At 38.8% G+C, this 24,721-nt stretch overlaps 1 protein-coding gene and 1 long non-coding RNA gene across 4 annotated transcripts in view; one reads left to right on the forward strand and one right to left on the reverse strand.

The window, feature by feature from the left end:
* LOC129471619 (uncharacterized) overlaps window positions 1-24,721 on the forward strand; it is a 273,569-nt gene that overhangs the window by 140,564 nt on the left and 108,284 nt on the right. The gene's annotated exons all lie outside the window — the stretch shown is intronic.
* Window positions 2,161-24,721, reverse strand: part of GRM7 (glutamate metabotropic receptor 7) — an 879,282-nt gene continuing 856,721 nt past the window's right edge. For all 3 annotated transcript variants that reach the window (XM_055260434.2, XM_055260432.2, XM_063630706.1), the window contains one exon: window positions 2,161-3,331. In XM_055260434.2, coding sequence (XP_055116409.1) covers window positions 3,282-3,331 — 50 coding nt within the window. In that variant the 3' untranslated portion in view covers window positions 2,161-3,281. The remainder of the gene's footprint in view (window positions 3,332-24,721) is intronic.

Raw genomic sequence — 24,721 nt, forward strand, 5'->3', positions numbered from 1 at the left:
TTTATTCTGAGGAGGCAAGAACTGAAGTTGCTGCAGACATGTATGAATTCGCTGCTGGTAATTCAGACACCTTCCACCCCTAACACTTGTCAAGCATTGTTGTAAGTGCTAGGATATTACGGTGAGCAAAACAGAATATCTGATCTCCTGGTGAACACTGCAGAAGGAGACTGATGAAAACAAGAAAGCAAATCTGAAAAGTCAGATAATCATAAGTGTTGTAAAGAAAAATGAAGCAGGTTAATGGATTCACTGGGGTGCTGGGTGGAGGACTGTACTTTTAGATATGGTCAGGAAAGACGTTAGACATGATGTTTAAGCAGAAACTGGAAATAAATGAGGATTTTGAATCATGCAGCTATTTCAGGGGAGAGTGTGTTAGGAAGAGAATCATGAAATGTCAAGTCTTTGAGGTGGGGTATACCTGTTACAGGTGAAGAGCAAGGAGACCTGAGTACCTGAGGGAAGTGTGTATTCATTGTGCTGCCTGGTATTGATAATGTTACCCAATCTATCTGTTCTATGGCTACAGCCACACCTTAACTACTGGGTTGGAGATTAGCATTGTGGAAGATGGTTAGAACTGCATTTTGAGGACTAAATAAATTGATATATAAGGTATACATTGTAATATATGTAGTATGCATAAAGTATGTAAAGTATATTATATATATGAGTAACAATTTCTTATAAATTGTGCTGCAGAAGTTTTAGTTTTTATCATTGCGGCTATCAAGATCATTATCTCAATTTGCCCCTGGGAATCCAGAGGAAAAGCAAAGGTCTTTGAAAGTAGTTCTTTGCAATTCTAAATGGAATTGCTTTTGCTACTCCCCTGAATGCGTGGTTGTACATTTGAGTACTTGGGAAAGACTCTTACATAATTTCTTTTTGAAAGAAATGATTTCTACCACATGCCACAACACAGTCTGGCTTGCCCATGTACTTTTTAAGATTCTCTTTCCATGTCTGGAATGGAAAGCATAGCACACTTGATTTTATTTTTAAAACAAAATATAGCAACCATGATGATGTTGATGCTGGTGGTCATAGCCATTCTGGTCGTAATAGCTAACATGTATGGAGAGTTAACCATTTGCCAGGCACTGTTGTTATGTCCTACGCATGGATTTTCTCTTAGTCCTCATAACACTATGAGACAGGTGGCACAATTAACTTGTCATCTGCCTGAGGAAATGGAGAATTCAGAATGTTTATGGAGAGTTAGCAGGAGGAGGAGCCAGGTTTTACACCACTTTGGCCTTATGACTTGGAAATGTGGATCACCCAAAACTCATTTCTGCTTTGATTTGTATTTTCCTATGGTCTATTGCTTGAAGGATATTTAAGGAGTAGGGGAAAATGGGGAAATACATTTGATTTTCTTTAGTCAGATATTGAAAAGAAATAATTTCTAATGTCTCTAAGCACATTGCTTGGGCTGTGGGAGCTAAGGCACAGTAGGAAGAGTTTGGCAGATGCCAAAGATGAGATGCAGGTATGAATTTTATTAGTCACAGCAGAAAATAAGTCACAGTTAGCTCCACCATAGAACCTTTAAATACATTTTACTGTTTGGGGCCCAGCCCTGAGTACTAGGAACCAATGTTCCCCTCTGCAAATAGACTATTTTCTGAGTTCCTGATGGCCCAAGGTGCTATGAATTTATCCTGAGGATACTTCCTGTGGTTGAGTTTTGAGAATCCGAAGTCTTCATCTCACTACTGATAACATGGCCACCATATTTGTTTGCAAATACAAAGGCAACATAGTGGCTATCTTTACTTATGTCCTTTGGATAAATTTTGCAGAAATATTTATCTCTTCACTAAATTGCCCCCAGACTATTATTTGCTTAAGCTAATATTTCCTCTTGATTTTCCTCTTCCCTTCCCACTTGCTGAATAAACATCTGGGAGTTATTGGGTCTCAACTTCAATTACGAAGAAAAAAAATTGCATGGACTTTGTGATAGTACTTTTTCTATGAGACAACATAGCACCTCTGGGTTTTTAATATGCCTTTCAGAAATGGCTGTAGTTCTGAGCTAAAGCATGTTACTTTAAAAAGTTGGGCTGTCCATATTGCTCTCTGACTTAGGACTTTATGAAATAAACTGTAACTAATGGGAAAAACAACTAAAATATTTATTGCAGAAAATAAAAAAGTTAACCAAAGTATTTTATTGATACATTCTTGGACAATATCACAGAATTGAAAGAGAATGGAAAGAGGGAATTTTTCAGCAAGGGTTGTTTTTTTCCACTAAATTGGCACATAAGCAGCAAGATTAACGAAAGTACTTATTACAAACAGTAAAAAACATACATGCTTTTTTCTAAAGTCCTTATCACACTGATCAGTCAAAGGGGGCATGAACAAAACCTCGACATGAAAAATCCATATTCTTTCCTTCAAACAGCTTAATAATTATTAAAATTATTGCAAAATATTCATATACCCTAATTAAGAATAACAAAAGAGAACACAAATACAAATATTGAACATAATAAACATGTACTGTAAAATACATTACTGGCATGCATTCCAAAGATCAAGACCTCTATTCAGTTCAGCCAATACCTTCCTTTTATGTAACCTATCATATACCAAAGATAGGTGGGGCATACTTTCTCAGCACAGTTTTTGGTCTTTAAACATCTTTTTTGTCTTAAAAAAAAACATGATGTGCAGTGGTACTATAATCGTAATTATACAGTCATGTACATATGTACTTGTTTTAGTCTGCCAAGATCGCTTTAAAATTTTAATTGTTTTAAAATTTTTCCAAATATTCCACCGTCTGAGAGAATAGGGCTCTATGAAAACAAGGCATTCGAAAACAAACAGTGAACCGAGGTACGACATTAGATGGCAAAGTGCAAAAGTCCTCACAAACTGTACAGAAAATTTCAAAACCTTGCAACCTAGAAGTACATACATAATAAGACAGGTCAGCCCCATAATGGTCCTGTGGCTCTCAGTGGTCCATTCTAAAGAGCCGGGGCGGGACTTGAGTTTCAACACTCCCTTTGGTAGGGAAGGTCCAAAATTGCAGCCGAGTTGGCAGTGCTGATGTCAGTGACTTATTAAGCCAAGATAAAGTAAGGATATTTCATAAAGCAGCTGTTTAGGTCACTTGGATCCTCTAACATTGGTCTCCCGGCCGGGGAAGCTCCTCCGGTGATGGGAAGCGGGTAGGACCAAAGAATCCTATGCCAGGTTGGGTGACAAAATAACTGAGGGTCTTCCTCCTCCATGATTCCATGGAATGGAACAGGTTAGATAACCAGGTTATTATAACTGACATACTTCTTTTTTGCAGCAGGGCCTGAAAGAAAAATTAGAAAGTGTCAATAGCAGTAATAACTCTGTTTGCAAAGGTAGAAATATAATTAGAACTTTTCACTTGAGGTGCAAAGTCAAAGTGGGGTGATACAGCTCTGAAGAACACACACAGACAACTTTGGATTCCTCTGACTCTAAGGCTTTGGCCACCAAACTCTGTGGTTCCCAGTGATTCTCAAATCATCTGCGTTCTCTTCTCTGAGATGTCTCCAGCTTCCCTCTTTATACTCTATTAATAAATTTAACAGTGGTTGTTATGCTTTCTAATCAACCAACCATTAACTTAAAGGGTTCACTCACACTGTGGCATATTGCATTGTATGCTCTTCTCACAGACCTTTTAATAATAACTGGCCTTTGCTTGGAAAAGATCTGTCCTGGGTCACTGACATTAATGGAGGTTGAATGCAGATTAGGTCAGAGTGTCTTCTTTAGTGCTGATTCACACAATCAAACGACTACAGATTGACTTGTATAGTGTTAACAGTAAGTTGTAAATGGTCATTTGCAGGACTATTTCCATTAAGATGTAAACTTCACTTAAACTTGTCAGGTGTCTGACACATACACACTCTACATTTGTTTTCCTTAAATGTAGAAATTCTTTTTCTGCTTGGTACAGTGATTTCAGGACTCACCTTCACTCACTCACTCAGGCAGTAAACATGTATCTACCGTATTGCAGCCACAGGGCTAGGCACTGAAGACCAGCCAATGAGCACAGCAGATTTCATGTCCTCATGCTGGAAACAAAGACACCAGGATCCCAGAGTGTGCCTTTGGTTTAGGTTCTAGTCCTCAATACCAAGTCATACCGTTGCAATGATGTGATATGTTCTTTATTCACTAAATCTTGGTAGTTTTGCATCAGTTTCTGTTGGGCACAAAGTAACTTTTGTGTAGCATTTACTGATGGCTTATTTTGCTTACTGTTTTTAGATTCTAAATAGAAGTGTTCACTCAAGACAGAGAAATGTCAAGAGCTCTTCAAGAACTCTTAAGTAGGGATTCATATACAATTTTGGAGGAATGGAGAAGTCATATTAACATACTGAGAGAGAGTTTGTATTGAAACTTTGCATAATACAAGTAGTACATTACAGGTGCATACATGATTATAGATCTTACACAGGATACTGTGGACTATACAACAAGCCTGGTCTTCTTTTCTGGATTAAAAATTGGGACTCTCTGACAAACTTTGACTTGAAGACTCATTTTTATTTGAAACTCATTTCTATATTAAACCATAATGCGTTTATTAACTAAAATACAAAAAGGTAAATAAGAATAGAATCTTATGAAATTCAGGGCCTCCTGGAAAATCTGGTGATGAGAATTGAGTCACAATATGTCCTCATTTGATGAACTCATGGCCTCAATAATCCCCAAATCTTCCAAAAAGTTTCCCATTATCCCAGTATTGTCTTCAACAATATGCTTGGTTTGGGTACAAGGAGGAAAATTTTCAAAAGATGTTTCTTGACTCTGGGTCTTATTTTCAGTGTCATAGCTAGAAGATCTCAGCTGACAGTTGCAAGCAATAGTCACAGCATGCCTTGTCAAATGCCAACACACTAATAATCCTCAAGACAAAAGGAGGGGGAAAAAAAAAACAAGAAAAACCCAGAAGCTTGTACTGACCTAAATACCTGAGACCACCTTTATTGTGTGATTAATTAAGACTGTTTTCTGTAGCATAACTGTCTAGTGAAAACAAAAGTGAATTTCCTTAAATTGATTACTATAAAACACTAATTTCTCAGGAAGAGTTTTTACCAAAATAAGTAGGTTAGAAAATATTGTCCCCAAATTGTCAAGCTGAGCATTGGCTGGGACTAAATTAAAATCACAATGAGGTTATGTTTAAAAAAATTGGATATAAAAATAATGGCATTCCATTGATGCATTGCTTAGAATATCTTCTTGTGTTCTATGTAGCCTTGAGATGAGCACTGTTTATGATCTCCATTTTACATAGGAGGGGTCTGAGGCTCAGAGGAACAAGCAATCCAGAACTAGGCTGCCTGATGGTTGAATTTTTCTTTCTGTCTCCATGCTATAATAGGAAGACAATACTGCATTTGGACTCACCTGACCTGGGTTCTGATTCAGCTCTGTCACTTACTTGCATGTGACCTTGCCCAGTGTCTTGCTAATGAACTCCTTGTAGCCTTGTTAAAATTGGGAGAGGCCGGGTACGGTGGCTCACACCTGTAATCTCAGCACTTTGGGAGACCGAGACGGGTGGATCACCCGAGGTCAGAAGTTTAAGACCAGCGTGGTCAACATGGTGAAACCCCGTCTCTACTAAATATACATAAAATTAGCCAGGCATAGTGGCGGGCACCTGTAATCCCAGCTACTGGGGAGGCTGAGGCAGGAGAATCACTCGAACCCGTGAGGCAGAGGTTGCAGTGAGCTGAGATTGCGCCATTGCGCTCCAGCCTGTACAACAGGAGTGAAACTTTGTCTCAAAAAAAAAAAAAAAAATTGGGAGAATAATTGTTACCTGGTGCACTGTTGATATCACCAATGTACAAAATACCCCAGTTTTTCATCTGGGAATATAATGTGTAAATGTATTTTTAAATTACAGAGTTCTATACAAATGATAAGCCTCAGTACACGCTTTCTTTGCAGAATTGCTAGGAACATTGCCCCAAAATTATAATGAAGTTTATGCAGGTCCTAGAAGGGCAATTTGTGTACTTTTCACAGCAATGTCCAATGTATTATGTTTATTTTTAAACCATTCTAGTCCTGTGAGTAAATAAAATAAGTGCCTGTGGTGTCTGGTAATTCCATTTATTTCACTAGAAATGTAGTTTGTGGTCAGGAAAGAAAATTACTGAGCTCAAAATAGTTGTGCAATGAAGCACTTGCTAAGGAAATATACTTTTTATTTTAAAATAGTATGTTTTTCTCTTACAAAGTTACAGATTTTAAAGAAGAATAATAGTATATGGCATTGTCCCTATTAACTTTTTAAAGTTATATCTACTTATCTACATAAGTAGTTCTCAAAACAAGGTATCTTGAAGAGTCGATGTTTACAGTGAGGTAGTGTTAAGAATACTGGTTTGTGAAATGAATTACTAATACACCATTGCTACTTAAGAAAGGTAAGATATTCCAACTCATTCTTGATGTCTTGTCAAAATCAACACTCAATTTGACATTAACTTTATTGAGCTTCTTATTTTCTCTTTGCTTTTCTCTGAGCTTTTTTGTCTTACAAAAATTTCATTCCTCAAAGTGCGTTCTATGGAACACGCATAACCCAGATTCAAGGAAGTGAAGAAAAAAATAGAAAAGAGAGCTTCATAGATACTATGTTGGGAAACACTGAATAAGTGTTATTAAACAGTACTCTTTCCTGTTTCCACCCCATATTTAATTTCTTTATATTTTAAATAATAAGAAATATTGTAGCTTATTAACTATATACCATGTGTTCTCCTCAGCTCTTTTTGAAGAATGTGTGTATAGATGTGTATATGAATAAGAATACATATGAAGTGATTTAAACATCCAGAAAGGATAAAAACAAAATATAAGAAAATATTATATAAGCCCTGAATATAACACATTGATATACTGACATCTTAATTCAGGTGCCCCTCCATCCACTCATAGGAAATAAGATGCAATCAAAGCCCTTCACACTCCATGTTCTTCCCCATCCCCCCATAGTATCTACTATCCTGAACTTGGGATGTGTCCTATCGCTACTACAGTAGTTGTCCATAAACTATAGCTATATAGATTTCTGTGTTTTAAGTTGTGCAAATTATTCCATTCATATCCACTTGAAATCTGGTTTCATATAACATTATGTTTTTAAGATTTACTTACATTGATTTAATAATCATAGTAACTATATAGCTTTCTATATATTAATGTTAGCATAACAGATTTTCTGTAACTCTTTTCCTATTGATAGACTCTACTTTCTAATGTTTTTGAAATAACAAGCAATGCTGGAGTAGATGATATCTACAAAACAATATTTTTAACAAAGTTGAATGACAATGCTACAGGGCAGGATAAAACATTTGTCATGTATTTAACTGACAAAGGATTGATATCTAAATTTTTTTAACTTGTACAAAGGAATAAATAAGGAACAATCTAATTTTTAAAAACATAGATTCAAGATGAATAGACAATTCGTAGATGAAGAAATGCAAATAAATGAAAATTGTTCAACCTCATCAACTAGAGAAGTGCAAATTAAAACATTAATAAGATAGCATTTAATGCCTGTACCATTACAAAAGAAAAAATGAACTAATACCAAGCATTGGTGGGTGTGAAAAAGTGAGAACTCTCAGACAACACTAAGGTATAAATATAAGTTGGTAAATTTATATGGGAGAGCCACTTGGAAATATCTAGAAAACCTAAAGCTATGCATACCACTGAATCAGCAATTTCACTTCTAGATCTAGACCTGAGATACTTTCATATGTACACATAGACGCGCTTAGGATTTCAAAAGCCTTTAATAATTTTCTCTGATTCTCCAAGAAAAAATTATCTTATAGAGGCTAGGCACATAAAGGAGTAAAGTGGGCCAGGTGTGAGATATTAAGGTAGGATACAGACGATAGTGAACTAGAAATCACCTGCCCCATCTAAAAGGCATAATTATGTGGGATGTTACCACAATAGGAGTTTAGTACATTTTTTGAGGAGGAGCTTGACTATGATTTTATGTAAAAGTTCATTTTTTCACTCAGCCATCTAACAAATATTTATTGAGCATGTATTATGTGTTGGGCTCTATTCTAAGCATTAGAAATACCTCAGTTTTTAATAAAAGTTTTAAGATCATATTAAAACTATTTAGCAAGTCAAAAAAGAAATAGAGACCAGAGGCTAGATAGCATCTCTAGGCTGCTTGTTTTTAGCTCTGTGATCCTGTCTGCACTCAGTTCCTCAAATGTACTTGATTATAAAGCACCCTCTCCCGCTCCCCTTTTTAGTGGATCATTTTGCATTATGTAAGAACATACTTTTGGAAGTACACGGGGATATTTCTTAAACCTTAACCCTGCCTATCACTTTAGTCATTGGTAAACCTCACCAAACTTCTGAATATTAGTTTATTGCCTGATACAACTTTGTCCAAACTAACTTTTCTATGAAACCATTCAAAGCACTGTCTGTGCCTCTTCCCCCACCAATTCTGCCAACTAATGCTTCCCTATTAAACATGATTCACAGTTGTTGTTTACTTATAAATATTTCAACTGGGAGGGATTCTTTATATTATGGTTTGCAGTTACTAAAATAAAAAGAAATACTTTTTTGTAATTACTTCTGTAGTCAATGGCCTGTTTCCTGCCTGTTCATTTCATTAGTAAATTGCCCTTAGCCCATCACTTAATAGCAAAAGAGTAGATGTTATCTTCAACATATCGATTCTCATTTGAGACTTCAAGAAAGCTACTAAACTTCCTGTATCTTACAAAGAAGAAGCAATTCATTTTATAATGATCTCTCTTAAATCCTTTTTTAAATTTACTACTCAGTTTAGCACATTACTCAACTTGAGAAGATACAAAGCTAAAGAATGAAGAATATGACTACCAAAAAATTGAGACAGTCCCAATTATAGTTTAGTTCAACTCTGAACTATAAAACAATTGAGACTTTCTCCGTCTCCCAGGAGAATGCGAGGCTATTGCTCATATATTTGGTACCTGGATTTGTTGACACAAGAAACTTGGCAGGGGTAAAAACATGATCAGTCAGAAAAATAACTCAGTATTTCAAATCACCATAATTTCCAATCCAGTGGCAAAAACTCCCAAATCTGGATTTCTGTTGACTACTCAACCATTCATCTAATAAAATATTATTTAACACATATTAAATACCAGGAACTTTAATACATGCTAACATTAAAAGCAGACATGGGAATCTGTAAGCTGTTTACTTTAACATTTACTCACTTCTCGTTCATTGTATATTCAGATTATTTAACAAATATTTATATAAAGCTGCCATGTGTCGTCAACAAGGGATTGGCATGTATATTTTTTTCTACTCAGATAAAGATAAAGCATGAATTTATAAACTAAACTCACATTGAGAGGAACCCCCCCCGCCCCCACCAAAGCAAATTGGCACCCCTTCCTAATGCTGAATAAGGAAGGTAGGTCAGTGGATGGTGAGGCAGCAAACCTGTTACCATATTTGGAGACAGTAGTGATCCAGTTCAAGACAATGGAGAAGCATCAGCCTGGATAACCTTAGAGAAAATGTAGGAAGTGTTTGCCCCATTTGTACCAGGAACAGGGAAATGAGTCAGATACAGTCTTTATTGTTATAGAACTTATATGATAATGCAAAACAACTATTACATATCTGTGATGAGTGCTTAAAGATATTTTACAAAGACTAATTTTGTCTTGGAAGAGGATATACTGTGCTAAGCCTGGGAAGGCTTTTCAGTGGAAGGGACATTGATTTGGACCATGCAGTGTGAGACAATTTAAGAAGAGGGCAGGGCAACATAAAGGTATACTTTGTTTCCAAAGGTGCATGGAGAGGAGGGTCAGACAGTGCCGGAAGTCAAGGCTGGAAAGGTAGGCAGGGCCACATAAATTACTTCAATAAATAAAACTTCAATAAACCTGCAGATTGCCATAACAAAGTCAGGGTACTGTCAGAGGCATTTGAACCAGAGCAACTCTATCTTGAATAGGGACTGGGTAAAATAAGGCTGAGACCTTCTGGGCTGCATTCCCAGGAGGTTAAGGTACTCTAATGATAGAGGCAGGAGGCAGAGAAATGGCTAGGCAGATAGGGAACGGTCCCCGGGAAAATCTGACCCGCCCCACAAGTGTTTATAACAGATGTTTTGTGCAGATGGGGGCAGTGGACTGGAGGCCCACATGCACTGGGGGAATGGGGTGGAGCCACCAGAAACAAACATCTTATTCAGGGGAAGAGCCTGGCCTCTTCAGCTCCTGTGCAGTGACCCTGGTATTCAGTTTGTAAGGTGGAAACCTGCTTGCAGGACCCCTGTCTTTGCTGAGAGCTTTCCTTTCATTTAATAAATTCTGCCCTCCTCACTCTTCAATGTGTTCATGTGCCTAATTCTTCCTGGCTGTGAGATAAGAACCTGGATTTAGCTGAACTAAGGAGTAAAAATCCTACAGCAATACTTAGGATGACTACTCATCCTAAGTCACAGGATGAGATAGGAGGCTGGCACAAGATACAGGTCATAAAGACCTTGCTGATAAAATAGCATGCAGTAAGGCCAAATCCCACCAAAACAAAGACAGTGACGAAAGTGAACTCTGGTCATCCTCGCTGCTACCCTCCCACCAGTTTACAAATGCCATAGCAACATCAGGATGTTACTCTATATGGTCTAAAAAGGGGAGGAATGAATAATCCACTCCTTGTTTAGCAGATAATTAAGAAATAACCATAAAAATGGGCAACCAGCGGCCCTTGGGGCTGCTCTGCCTATGGAATAGCCATTCTTTATTTTACTTTCTTAATAAACTTGCTTTCGCTTTGCACTGTGGACTAACCCTGAATTCTTTCTTGTGCAAGAGCCAAGAACCCTCTCTTGGGGTCTGGATCAGACAGTACCAGTACCAGTCTCGTTCAGTAACAGTACCAGAAACAGAAGAATGAACAAGTCAGAATTTCTATGATTATTTAGCTTTCTAATGAAGGTTCTTGTAAAAAGCCTTTAACGCTAAAGCAGTGGTACTTGAGGAGCCACAGGGAAATATTCATAATTTTGAAGAGGATCCTCACGCTTGTTTTTTCTTCTCTGTAATGTCCTTCTTTCCCTTTTTTCCTTAATTGGTTTCCTGTTCTTTGCTTTGGTTGGTTTTAGTTTCTAGTCACTTGTTCCAAGTGGCCTTTCCTATCCCTCCAGACAAGTGACATGTTACTGCTGTACCCTCTCATGACCTCTCTACTGTTCTCTCCTCATATACAACCAGGGTGAAGCACTAGTTTCTCATGTGTGTCTCCAACATTAGAACTTTACGTATCAGGATGGTAGAGACAGTTTTTTTCTAGTGCTTGGGAAGTGTGCAATGTTTAGTTGGCACTCAATATTTTTGGGATGTGTTACCATAGAGAAGCCTTTTGTAATTGCCCTTCCTGCCCACTGCATAAAGAAAGACCACAGCATTGTAGTAGAGAAAGAGCTTAATACGGGAGGCTGAGGCAGGAGAATGGTGTGAACCTGGGAGGCGGAGCTTGCAGTGAGCCAAGATCACGCCACTGCACTCCAGCCTGGGCGACAAAGTGAGACTCCGTCTCAAAAAAAAAAAAAAAAAACAAAAAAAAAAAACAAAGCTTAATAGACACGAGGCCGGCCATACCACGTGGGAGACGGAGTTTGCACTCATATCATCTCGTTCAAAGCTCACAGGTTAGGGGTTTTTCAAAGACAGTTTAAGGGAAGGGGTGGGAGTGGCCAGGTAACAGGTGCTTGCTGCTGATTGGTTGGGACAGAGATGAACTAGTGGGCCAAAGCTGTCTTCCTGAGGACTAAATTGCTTCTGGGTGGGGCCATAGGAGTGGGGACGCTGGCGATCTAGGGGGAGCCATGAGTGTCAGACATGCAAAACAAACAGAAAAGCTATCTCAAAAGGCTAGTCTACAATTGTGGTGTTATTTGCAGGTGTAATTGAGGAAATTGCATGTCTTAGAATCTCTGGAATAATGGCTGACAATCATGCATGTCTGAGCCTTAGCAGTACTCAGCCTCCTCTCCCTCTCCTCCTCCTAGCCTGGTGGCCTCCCTTTAGCTTTACAAAAGTGGTTGAGTTTTGGGCAAGGCCTATTATCATTTGAATTGTAGCCTAAATGTCTTCCAAAGTTAGCTTGGCCCAATAGCCCAGCAATAATTAAGGGAAAGGCAAGATGGGGGTTGAGTTAGCTCGCTTACTGTTAGAATTTTCTCACTGATATAACTTTTGCAAATGCAGTTTCACTTTGCTCTCTGAAGTCACTGTCAGCTCCAGGAGGGTCTTAGAGATGAATAGAAGAAAAGAAAAATATGTGGGAACTTCATGAGCTTTGCCATCCTTTTATTCCATCCCTTTTCTCAGTATTCTCCTATGGGTTCCTGTATTTAAAGCTAACCATTATTATAACTCCTCAGATTTCCTTTATAACTTTTAAGCCACAGCATTCTTTTTTTTTCCCCTCTTTTTGCCTCTAAACATGGCCAAAACAGCCTGGCTAAATTGAGAAATCAATTTTCAGTTCTGTCATGAAAAGAGTACATGAACGTTCTAGTGTCTCTTAAAAAAAACAAAACTAATTTGTACTTTAAGATGTAAAGCATCAAACAGAGGTTTACGTCGTTCTTAAATGGCGTATTTGAAACAAACAGACAAAGTCTCTGTCTTAAAACATCTTTAAGCTTGGCTAAGTTAAAATCTAGGTACTTTGATGGTGTATATGTTTTACTTTGGAAAAAAATAGATATGCATTAAATTACCGCATCAGATTTCTACTTTTTCTTATGCACTTTGGGCATTGAAAAGCTTTTGTGCATTTTACAATTTCAATATATTATAGATGCGAGCAATCTGGAGCATATTATGAATGCAGTGCAATCATACATCAAAGATCAAAGCTGTGAACCAAAGTCTGTCTTAAGGCTAATGTTACAAATAAGGCAATAGTGACAAAATAGAATCAGAGTAGTACTTAGTGTTCCTGGATGAAAAACTCCTGCTGAAATCCAGGTCTTGCTATTTTTGGATAAGATATTCATAGTCTCTTCATTCATTCTTTTATACATGTATTGAACTTTTACTAAGAGCTCACAGTGTACTAGTATAGCCTGGCTATAAACTAGCAGCACAGAGGTAAGGAGAAATAGTCCATATCCTTGAACAGTTTCTGGTTCAGTACAATTCAGCATGTATCTGTTGAGCACCTACTATTTGTCAGATACTGTTTTAGGCAATAGGGATGTAGCCATGTTACTGTACAGGTTCAGTCCCTGCTTTCATGGAGCTTAAATTCTACTTGGAAAGACAGATCTTAAAACAAACAAGCAAACAAAAAAAGAGGCCAGGTGCAGTGGCTCACGCCTGTAATCTCAGCACTTTGGGAGGCCAAGGTGGGCAGATCACAAGGTCAAGAGATCGAGACCATCCTGGCCAACATGGTGAAACCCCGTCTCTACTAAAAATACAAAAATTAGCCAGTTGTGGTGGTGGGTGCCTGTAATTCCAGCACTTTGGGAGGCCAAGGTGAGCAGATTACAAGGTCAACAGCTCGAAACCAGCCTGTCCAACATGGTGAAACCCCATCTCTACTAAAAATACAAAAATTAGCCAGGTGTGATGGTGGGCACCTGTAATCCCAGCTACTCGGGAGGCTGAGGCAGGAGAATTGCTTGAACCCAGGAGGTGAAGGTTTCAGTGAGCTGAGATCATGCCACTGCACTCCAGCCTGGGTGACAGAGCAAGATTTCATCTCAAAAAAAACCAAAAATTAGCCAGCGGTGGTGGCATGCACCTGTAATCCCAGCTATTCAGGAGGCTGAGGCAAGAGAATCCCTCAAACCCAGGAGGCGGAGGTTGCAGTGAGCTGAGATTGCGCTATTGTACTCCAGCCTGGCAACAGAGCGAGAGTCTGTCTCAAAAACAAAAAACAAAAGTAGATGCAGCCAATTCTCTACATTCATGGCACTTATATTCTATAAAATCACCACACACACTGAATTACTGAATACTGAACCACTGCTTCTAGAGCAAAATACAGCGTTAGTTACCTGTACCCCTCCAGTCACAACATAACCTTATTTTATGTATATGTTCGGTTAAAAACACTTTATTATTACATATTGTTGGCTCATTAATATTGAAATCAGAGCTGACGAATGCCTGTAAAAATCTTCTCTAACACATGTACTTTCTCCTGAAGGCTATGACACATCATAGCCTTCTTGCACTTAGGAATATGATACAGCACTTTTGTATTATGTATAGGAGTTATTTTAAACTGCAAAACCACCAACCAAAAGCACAGGTGTTAGATAGTCTGAGAAAAGGACACGTTCAAATATGAGAGCTGAAACCAGAAGGTAGGGCATCACCCTTTTTGACCTCAACTGCAAATGTGTGCATTGGGTGATTCAAATAGTTTGGTGCACTGCATATTCCTGTGAATGACTGAAAACGCCGTAAGTATTGATGTTGAGGTTACCAATCAAATTCAGCGTGTAGGTGAATTTGCAAATATAAAATTTACTAATACTGAGAATCAACTGTATTACAATGTCATGGAATCCCCAAAACTATGGAAAAAAAAAAAGCCTGAGGGCATTATGCTGAGGTTGCTGTCCAAGGTGCAGAGAGGATGACTGTTTCTTCCTTATCTCCATAGGTAGGAGGTGCCAATTACAAGAAAGAAGACCAGCTAGGAATTGATGGAATAATTAGCACTATGTGTTAAGTGGAATTCCAAGTCAGTACTACAGTGGGGTTCTAAATGAACAAGCATATAGAGATGCCACTGCTTTCACCAACACCATGTGGTGTGGCAGGCCAGTACTTCCTAACAGTCACACAGTCAGGCCTCCATAGCACTCCAGTTATACAGGCAAACTTCCACAGCATCTGCCTTCATATTAAGTTAATAATTAAACCTAGGGAAATTTATGCCCGGGCACCAAAGCCAGAAATAAAACATGTTCGGTAAGAGCTTTGCTCAGGCTTCTCCTGAAACCTGGGGTAAGTCAAGATAATAAAGATGGTCCTATGCTCCTGTACCAGGACCCATCTTGGGTTGAATAAATTTCTGGGGGGTGTGAAGTAACTTTCCAGACCCAAACTGTAGGTAAGATAAGATAGAAGTAATCACTCCAGTACCAGGGCCCTCATAGGTTAAGTAGATTTAGGGGATAATTCTGGCCTCTTACCTTTTAGTTACAACAAAATTAATCAGGCCTAGACATCGGCGAGTATGATACTGCACGTAGGCGTATAGTTTGAAACATATTGACCTTCTCCCTATACCTTGTTACAGACATAAACTCTCGTCTTTCCCAGTTTGTCTGCATCTTGTTATTGGGCCACAAGAACACACAGCCAGACCCAGTTCAGTCTGGGAACAATGTCCTCTTATGAAAGCATCCTTGAGGCTGGAGCTACTTTTTCTTTTCTTTGTTTTTAATGTGAGAAGCGTACGTGTGTGCCGTCACAGTCAAGTCCTGTTAAGTTCAGTGGCTTCTTGTTTTGACTGCAGATCTCAGAGGACCAAGAGGGCTCAAAGGAGAGGAAACCAGAAAGCTTCCTGGCTAGGAAAAGGGAAGAGATGAAGGGAACCTTAACTATTTTTCCTTTCTTGGAATCCAAATAGGCTTAACCTGACAGGCAAAAGACAGAACCTCAGAGCTGCAGCTCTGTCTAGGATTAAAGATGGCTGGAATGTCCCAAGGATTGTGTATTTTGGGATCCTGGCCATGGGAGATGGAAAGGTTGGGACCAAGGATAGATAGAAGTCAGACAAAGCTCGACCAATATAAAACAAACATCTACTAAGTTTTAAGCACAGGTTGCTGGGGATACAGAGGGAGTAAGATGTCTTCGTCCTCAAAGATTTAACAGACCAGAAGCCTATGTGGTTAAATTGGGTTGGCATTGACTGTGAAGCTTGAGAATGTAAGTCACTTCTCATCTATAGGCTTCTCCTGTGTATGAAGCTGACCAGCTCACACTCAGACTGGGACATAATGTGTCAGTCTCAACACTAGAACTCTGGAGTTACAGTTCCTTTTGTGTTCTGCTTATATTTAATATACATTTGTTAATTTATTTAATAGCAACTCCTCTGAGTCAAAGAAACTAAAATTAAAACAACAGTGAATTTCAGGGTGTCTTATTGTTTTTTGCTTTAATGTGAACAATAATCATTTTTAAAAATTTAAATAGTCAATCTATGATTTAGTACAACAACATACATTTGAAAAACAGTATGTATTAAGAATGTTAAAAAAGGACCCTGTTAACTGCATTAAGATGTTCATGATGATGTACAACATAATTTGCAATTTTAAATAACCCAAATGCCTAATATTAGAGGGTGATTAAATTCTAATACATTCTTTTGATGGGGCATTTTAAACCTGTCAAAGGTTATAATGATGATTAAGATTACGGAGCAACATAGAAAATGCTTATGTGCTATATTGTTAATAATATTTAGTACAAAAGGACAGGTTTGAAAATTGTGAGTATTCTGTAATTAAAACTGCATCAAAAATATGAAAGAAAATACATCAAAATTTTAAAAGCCATAAGAAAACTGGTGACTTTTTCAAATATTTCAACACTGTAAAAGACAAAACAAAGTGTGATGAGACTGTTTTAGATTACAGGAGACTGAAGAAACAAAAAGATTAAAAATGCATAATCCTTGATTATAACATAGATTTTTTTAAAGGAAACAGCCATGTTGGGAAAACCATATCTTGACTTTATTGTAAATAATAATACATCAATATTAAATTTATTGGATGAGAAATGATATTGAGGTTTTGTAGAACAGAGTTGTTCTTAGGAGGTACATGCTGAAGTATTCAGGAGTATTAGAGTCATGATGTCTGCAACTTGCTTATAAACAGCTATATGGGGAAAACCTGTATATATATACGTATATATATATATATATATATATATATAGAGAGAGAGAGAGAGAGAGAGAAGGAGAAAATGAATATGGCAAAATGTTATTGGTGATTACATATTATTGGTCCTCATTTCAATGTATTCGTAAGTTTTAAACTTTTCAAACTAAAATGTAGGGAGAAATGATTTACAAAGCTCTATTAGGGTAGTTGAATTATAAGTTTTTTACATTTTACTTTGTACACTTTACTTTTTAAACTACATTTTCTATAATGCTATCTTTTTATATTGAAAGTAAATTAGTTATTTTTAACAACAAGATATAGGTAGATGACAGTGACCATCTCTCAGGCCTGAGTAGCCACATCCCTTTTCTTCTTTTTCAAGGGTTTCTTTAGGATGAAAGGAATTTCTTCTGCCAGTTTTGTCCTGTGAGCTCCTGCAAAATAGTCTCTGAAGAGGCCTCTAAGGGGTGACTCCCTTACGCAATCTAATCCCCACATTTTGTCTTCTGTCATATTTTTTGTTAGATTGACCAATAATTTAAAACCACTGTTATAGATTCTGACTCATTATTAATTACAAAATGACCCTTTCTTCCAGGGAAAATAGCCCTAAGAATTTTGTCTAGTCTTCATTTTTCCCCCACACAATGTGTACCTACCTTATGTAATAAATGTCCTCCTAAAATATTTTCTGAGGCATTCATATGTTGAATAACACCTATGAGAGACTTCTCCCCCTAACGCTGGAGTGGAATTGTTTTTTTCAATAGAGTATCTCTATTTAGCTGTTTTATAACTTTAGATTTTAAACTATGTAAATCATGATGTCATGTCCTAGAAGGAGAAAGTGCTGGAATGGATTGATAATGTCTGTTGAAAGTAGAAAGTGGACAGCCCCAGCCAGGTAATGGACTAATCTGGACTAAGTCATACATCTCTCAATGCACTGGAACTTGTCAGCTTATCCTCAGAAGAAACCCCGGTGGGAACACCTATCTACAGAGGGTTGGCTTCCCTCCCACAGAGGAGTATCACTGAGATGCAGTGATAAGTAGAAGTGAAAATGTAAACACCATGCCCTTGGTCAGAAGGATAATCAATGCCTATGACCTTTCCTGGCTCTTCCAAGCCAAGGCCTTTACTTCTGTGTGTGTGTGCCTGTGTGATGTCTCAGGAGTTGATTTATTCAAAGGATGGAGAAAATATAGAAATGGAAGGAAGAAGTGGGGAAAGAATTCTGAGTCTGGCCCCAAAGCTCATACAGAGTTACTTCTACATAAAAGCCAGGCCAAAAGTATCCACAGGAGAGGAAAAGAGGCTGTGGAGGCAGTGATACCCTCTAACTATCTGTTCCAGAATGTTCTTCCCCAAGATATTCCCACAGATGGCTGTTTCTCTTTCTTCAGGATTAAATTTCTCCTCCTTGGAGAGGCCCTCCTTCATCCCCTCTGTAAAACAGCACTTGCCAACACCCAATTGCTCCCTAGTTAACTACAGCTTATTTTTTGTCACATCACTATCACTCTCGAAGTGTTCTAATTTGTTTATATTTCAATGTATTTTCTTGTCTGCCCTCTGGAATGTAAACTGCTCATGTCTTGTCTTGATGAAAATTATATTCACAGGACTTAGAACTGTGTATTAATTGCTTGAAGCTAGGAGTTTGAGAATAGCCTGGGCACTAAAGTAACACCCCATCTCTGTAAAAAATAAAAAAAAAATAATAATAGAACAACAGCCGAGCATGGTGTCAAGCGCCTGTGGTCCCAGCTACTTGGGGAGGCTGAGGCAGGAGGATCGAGTGAGCTCAGGAATTCAAGGCTGCAGTGAGTGAGCTATGATTGTGCCACTGCGCTCTAGCCCGGCAACAGAGTGAGACCCTGGCTCTAAAGAAACAAAAAGACAAAAATAATGGAATGGGTAAATGGTGAGAGGTCCTTGGTTTGGGATTAGTAGGAAATAATGACAAACAGGCCCCAACTCAATGTTCTGTCTTATATTCCTTAAAACAGGTGCCTTTGACTGTACGCTTTCAGCTGGGATTTTCACCTTCTTTTTGAGGTAGATGTAAAGTGGTGAGAAAACTGACAACGCTGTCCTTATCTGCTTCCATGAGTAGGAACAGCCTCTGATCCTCCTAGCTGTTGAGCAGTTCTTCTAGTTACCTAATCAGGGGAAAAATAGTTATTTATTGCAGGGAATAATGAAGAGTATCTAAACTTATTGATTGCGGGCAATAGAAAAGAGACTGTATTCTGATAAAGTATGGATGGAACAGGTTCCTAAGAATTGCATGCCTGAATTAGGAGAGTGGCTTCTACTGAATAAATGAAAGAGTGCACTAGAAATCGGTTATGGCTGTGGATGTTTCAAGCAGGGTGAGTTGAGGGAAGAAATTGAGGGCATCTGTGGCATGGGCCTCACTAACCAAAATGTCCTTGCTTCATTGTTGCTTTCTCATGGATAGAGAATTTGAGTGGTTAATACAGGCAGGCGTGGTTCTACAACTCTGGGCACCTATGGCTGATCAGAGCAACACAGCCTGTGCCCAGACATATTAGGCTCACAACAGCTCCATATTTTCCATCTTCACTGTTCTCTATGGATGTGCTTTCTGTTGTGTTCATTTCTCATGCATACTGCCAGTCTGTTGCTTTGAAGCTAGCTTAGAATCCAGGTAGGAGATGGTGGATTGATATTGCATCTCCAATAAGTATATTAGATTCAAGGAGTTTCAGACTACTTAAATTATTTTAGGCATATATATCAAGTTCCTTATTTTTTATTTAAAAAAATGTTTTTGGGGTGGAGCGCTCTCACTCTGTTGCCCAGGCTGGGGTGCAGTGGCCCAGTTAGAGCTCACTACAACCTCAAACTCCTGGGATCAAGCCATTCCACCACAGCTTCCCAAGTAGCTGGGTCTACAGGTGCATGCCACTATGCCTGACTCATTTTTAAATTTGCTGTAGAGATGGGGTTCTTATTATGTTGCCCAGGCTGGTGTTGAAATCTTGGCCTCAAGTCATCCTCCCTTGTCAGCCTCCCAAAGTGCTGGGATTACTGGTGTGAGCCAAGTGTGCCATCGTGCCCTACCTAAATTCCTTATTTCAGATTGATGGGGTTATAGCCTTGCCTTAAACATATTCTCCTTGCTGTGGTGATGTCTAGTGGACGTGCCCACACTGTCCATTCCTGTTTGCACTTAGGCCAGACAACTTGTGATGTAATCTGAGGGATCTAACAGGAGCCTGGAATTCCCATCACTAGAATTTAGCAGGGGTCTTACAGAAGTGAGCACTTAGCTGGAAAGTGTTGAGTCTGGAGAGACTAGGTGGAGGAAGCTTAGGAGTTCCTTCCATTAGGAGCAATAAAGAGATCTTTATTGCTCCTAATGAAATAAAGATGAACGCACAAGCTGGGTATTAAGTGATATTAGAGAATTACTGTTAATTAGGTTGGACATGATAATGGTATTATGATTATGTTGGAGAATTGCTATATTTTGTGATAAGCTAAAAGAATTTGGAGTACTGGTGTCTGTAGGTAACTCTAAAATGTTTAAAGACAAAAATATATAGGTATAGATGAAGCAAACATGGTAAAACCTTAACAGTTAAATCTTGGTGGATGATACTACTGTTCTTTCTACTTTTCTGAATGTTTGAAGTCTTATGATAAAAAAATTTGAAGCCTCCTGTCTCCAAAGCAAAATTTATGCTTCACAACTTTTCTGGAGCTTGTCTCAGTTTTATCTCCTAACATCTACCACCAAGAATTAATACTGTCAAGGCAGTCTTCTCTATGTATTTCAGAGTGCCACTGCACTCCAGCCTGGGTGACAGAGTGAGACCTTGTCTCTAATTCAGGAGTGATCATGAAAATAGCCACCAGGATGAAAGACAGAGCAGTGGGAAAAACACAAGGGGCCGGGTGTGGTGGCTCACACCTGTAATCCCAACATTTTGGGAGGCTGAGGTGGTGGATCACTTGAGCTCAGGAGTTTCAGACCAGCCTGGCCAACATGGTAAACCCCTGTCTCTACTAAAATTACAAAACTTAGCGGGGCATGGTGGTACATGGCTGTGGTCCCAGCTACTTGGGAGTCTAAGGCAGAACAATCTCTTAAATCCAGGAGGCAGAGATTGCAGTGAGCTGAGATCGCCACTGCACTGCAGCCTAGGCAACAGAGCAAGACTGTCTCAAAAAAAAGACACAAGGGTTGTCACCATTCAGCTGTATGACCCTGGCCAAGTTACTTTATCTCTTCATGCCTCGATTTTCTCATCCGAAAAATGAACAAAGTAATAGTACTATAGTATAACAACTCTAAGGTTTTTCTAAGGATTGAAGGAGTTACTGTATTTAAGGAACTAGAACAGGGCTTGGTAAAATTTGTACTCAATATATTTTAGCTATGCTTAATCTTCTGAATGCATATGGAGAATTTCTCTGCACGCACACACATAACACTGATACGTGTTTTCAAGTACCTTTCCCCTTGACAGAAAGGGGTCCTTCCAAAGCAGGTCAGCCTGCCTATAAAATGAAACTAAATTCGTTGTTTGGTTTTTTGACACTGTTAGGGTGCCAGCAACTGTCCATGAGAGGTTTAAGGAGATGTCAGAGCAGCTAGTACATTCCATCCATTCATTGAAAAAGGAATCTGTCAAATGATTGTCAACATATTTCCACTTCCATCCACGCATACTGTCATCATTAGCCACTGTTCCACCTTTGTGAAAGTGTGACCTCGAAATCTTGTGCTTTGAGACATTATATTATTCAAGTGGACTCAAAGGGGAAAGCAGGGAGTTGCCAAAAATAACAGTTTCTTATGCTATAGAATAGTATTGTGTGTGCACATAATCAATGGCTCCACTAGTCTTGCATACAACCATGTCAACTTTGTGCAATACTGGAACTGGGAATCATTGAGTTTGAGAATCTCATTGTAGTGATGTTACACCATTTGCAAAATCAGTCGCTGGAGACTAAAAATGAGCATTTATTTATATATTTTATTCATTTTGGTTTAATAAATTGGATATCTACTGATTAGTGCTAGAAGAATGTCAGTTAGATTAGCTGAAGTAAGTTTATTTATTCACTACTCAATTTTGCAGTGAAGAATTGATCTATGTCTGCATTGATAAAGTGAAGACTGGGACAACTACCAAGCTGATGGTAGTTGTAGTCAAAAAGACTGCAACCAAAGCTATCCATGCACATCTCTGGCATATGTCTGTACATACACATTGAGCCTATATAGCCCAGGTTGGTTATCAAACAGACTCAGCAGTTATCACTCAGAATCCCACATTCCCCCAGAAACTTTATGTATCCAACACCCAAAACAACTTGTTACACCTCAAAGAGGAGTCTACCTTATACAATTTGACCAAAAACCGAAAACTGTGTGGGATGAATCTTTATGAAAGAAATGAATATTGCCAAAATAAGGAATACCAAAAAAATTTTCTCTTGATAGTTTTTGTTCCTGGAAATTAAGAGGTTAAATATGGATCCTGTTAAGAACTTAAGCATGAGTCCTAGATGATGCAATAAACAGTACAAACACTTGTGCTCTGAATGTAGTAGCATCTGTTGAGCATTTACTATGTGCTAGAAATAGTGCTAAGCATTTCATATTCACGGGCCCTTTTAATCTTTCCAGCAAGCTCTATGCAGTAGGTACCAGCATTATCTCTGCTTTACCAAAGTAGATCTGAGGCTAAGAGAGGTTAAGGAACACATCCAGCGCAATTTCAGATATCCCCACCTTTTCTGAATCATAGTTTTGGTAAAACAAGAGAGGGCTATGAGAGGAGGGGCTGACATCAGGAGCCAGAGGTAATTCTCATTCAACAAACATTTTCCAGCTGTCTACTATGTGCCAGACATGGCTGGATAGTAAGTACCAAAAAGTCATGGACAACATCATTGTTGCTCAGTTCTTTCTATCGTTAGTACCTATCACCTCTTTATTTCTTTTCTGAAATTCTATCTCCCCAGCTTCCATGAATGTTCAAGTTGTTGCAGGAAGCTGCAAATGCTGTAAAGTGCTCAGGGAGCACTAATTCAGTGGAATTGTTAGCATGGATATTTAGATTCCGGGAGACTGAGGACCCCCCTTTTAGGCAGTGATACCCCTGGCAGCAAAGCCTGGCAGGTAAGATTCCACTATTCAACATCACCTTCCTTCTTCCTGAGGGGACCAGTGCAGGACACATTTTGAAACATAAATGCAGGACTTGTTTGGGCTTGGAGGGAAGATCTGAAATAAAGGATGTAATCACAGGCCAAATTTAAATTTCTCTTGAAATTTTGAGAAACGGTTATGGCTGGAGGAAAAAAAAGGTTGAGGATTGCCTAACCTTTACATTCCTCAAAAAAAGAAGATGATATTGCCAAGGTCACAATGTGAGAGGCAGTATGAAGTCATAGTTAAGGTGAGGCTGCTCATGTCAAAGCTCCTGGATTTAAATCCCAGCTTTGCTGTGATCTTGTGAAAGATTGTCAAGTCTTGGGTTTCTTGCCTTTAAACTGTCTATAAGATGAGGAAAATGATAATAGTGATTGTTGGGAGGATCCAGTGTGATGTTGTATGTGAAGTGTGTAGTACAGTGCTGGACATTTAAGAATATACTCTTATTATGACCATCACCACCACCACTACTGCAACCATTATCTTCATTTACTTTATGGTTCCACCATCATAATTATTACCAAAAGCTAGTCATCTATATGAGACAATGGAATTCAGAAGAGCGACCATATAAACCTCAACTGGAAGTCCTTGTTTTATAGGCTGAACTCCTTTTGTAGGTTATCATTTCTGTGTGTGTGTGTGTGTGTGTGTGTGTGTGTCGCCCAGGCTGGAGTGCAGTGGTGCAATCTTGGTTCACTGCAAGCTCCGCCTCTCAGGTTCATGCCATTCTCCTGCCTCAGCCTCCCGAGTAGCTGGGACTGCAGGTGCCCACCACCACGCCTGGCTAATTTTTTGCATTTTTAGTAGAGATGGGGTTTCACTGTGTTAGCTAGGATGGTCTCGATCTCCTGACCTTGTGATCCACCAGCCTCGGCCTCCCAAAGTGCTGGGATTACAGGCATGAGCCACCACGCCCAGCTGTAGGTTACCATTTCAACATGAAATTGATGCAAGAATTGGGATTGCCAGCCTTACTAGAGAGGTCTAAACTCTGAAATTGATCTTCAATACAATCCCTTAGGCCTTTAGTGAGGAGCTTTCCAAAACTGTGATAGTATGTAAGAAGACTATATTTTTGCAAAGAAAACACAGGGGCACAGTTAGATAGTAGATCTTCATATCACTTCAGAGAATGGCCATCTATCTCTAGATTATTGAGTTTGGGTAAAGAAATATTTTACTTTTGGAGAAACTTCAAGTTTTTGGTGGCAGCAACATGGATAACTCTTAATATCCAGGCTGTCTAGGACAAGCAGGGTTGTTGTGTTACTAGGGAGAAAAACACTATATTTTCTGACAAGTACTTCCAAATAGCATTCCTTGGGATAGTCACCATACCCTTGGGTCTGTCACCTCAAGCCATCATAAAATTCACACCATTACCACAACCACCCATCTCATTGGGAGAATGAGGTAAAATATCAGGCAATAAATATTTACCAAATCTCCAATATGAATTATATTATACCAGGTTCTAGTGCTGTGATAGATGCACAAACATATAAGGCATTGCACCAGCC

This window comes from Symphalangus syndactylus, chromosome 21 (genome assembly GCF_028878055.3).
Source record: "Symphalangus syndactylus isolate Jambi chromosome 21, NHGRI_mSymSyn1-v2.1_pri, whole genome shotgun sequence".
Taxonomy (NCBI): Eukaryota; Metazoa; Chordata; class Mammalia; order Primates; family Hylobatidae; genus Symphalangus; species Symphalangus syndactylus.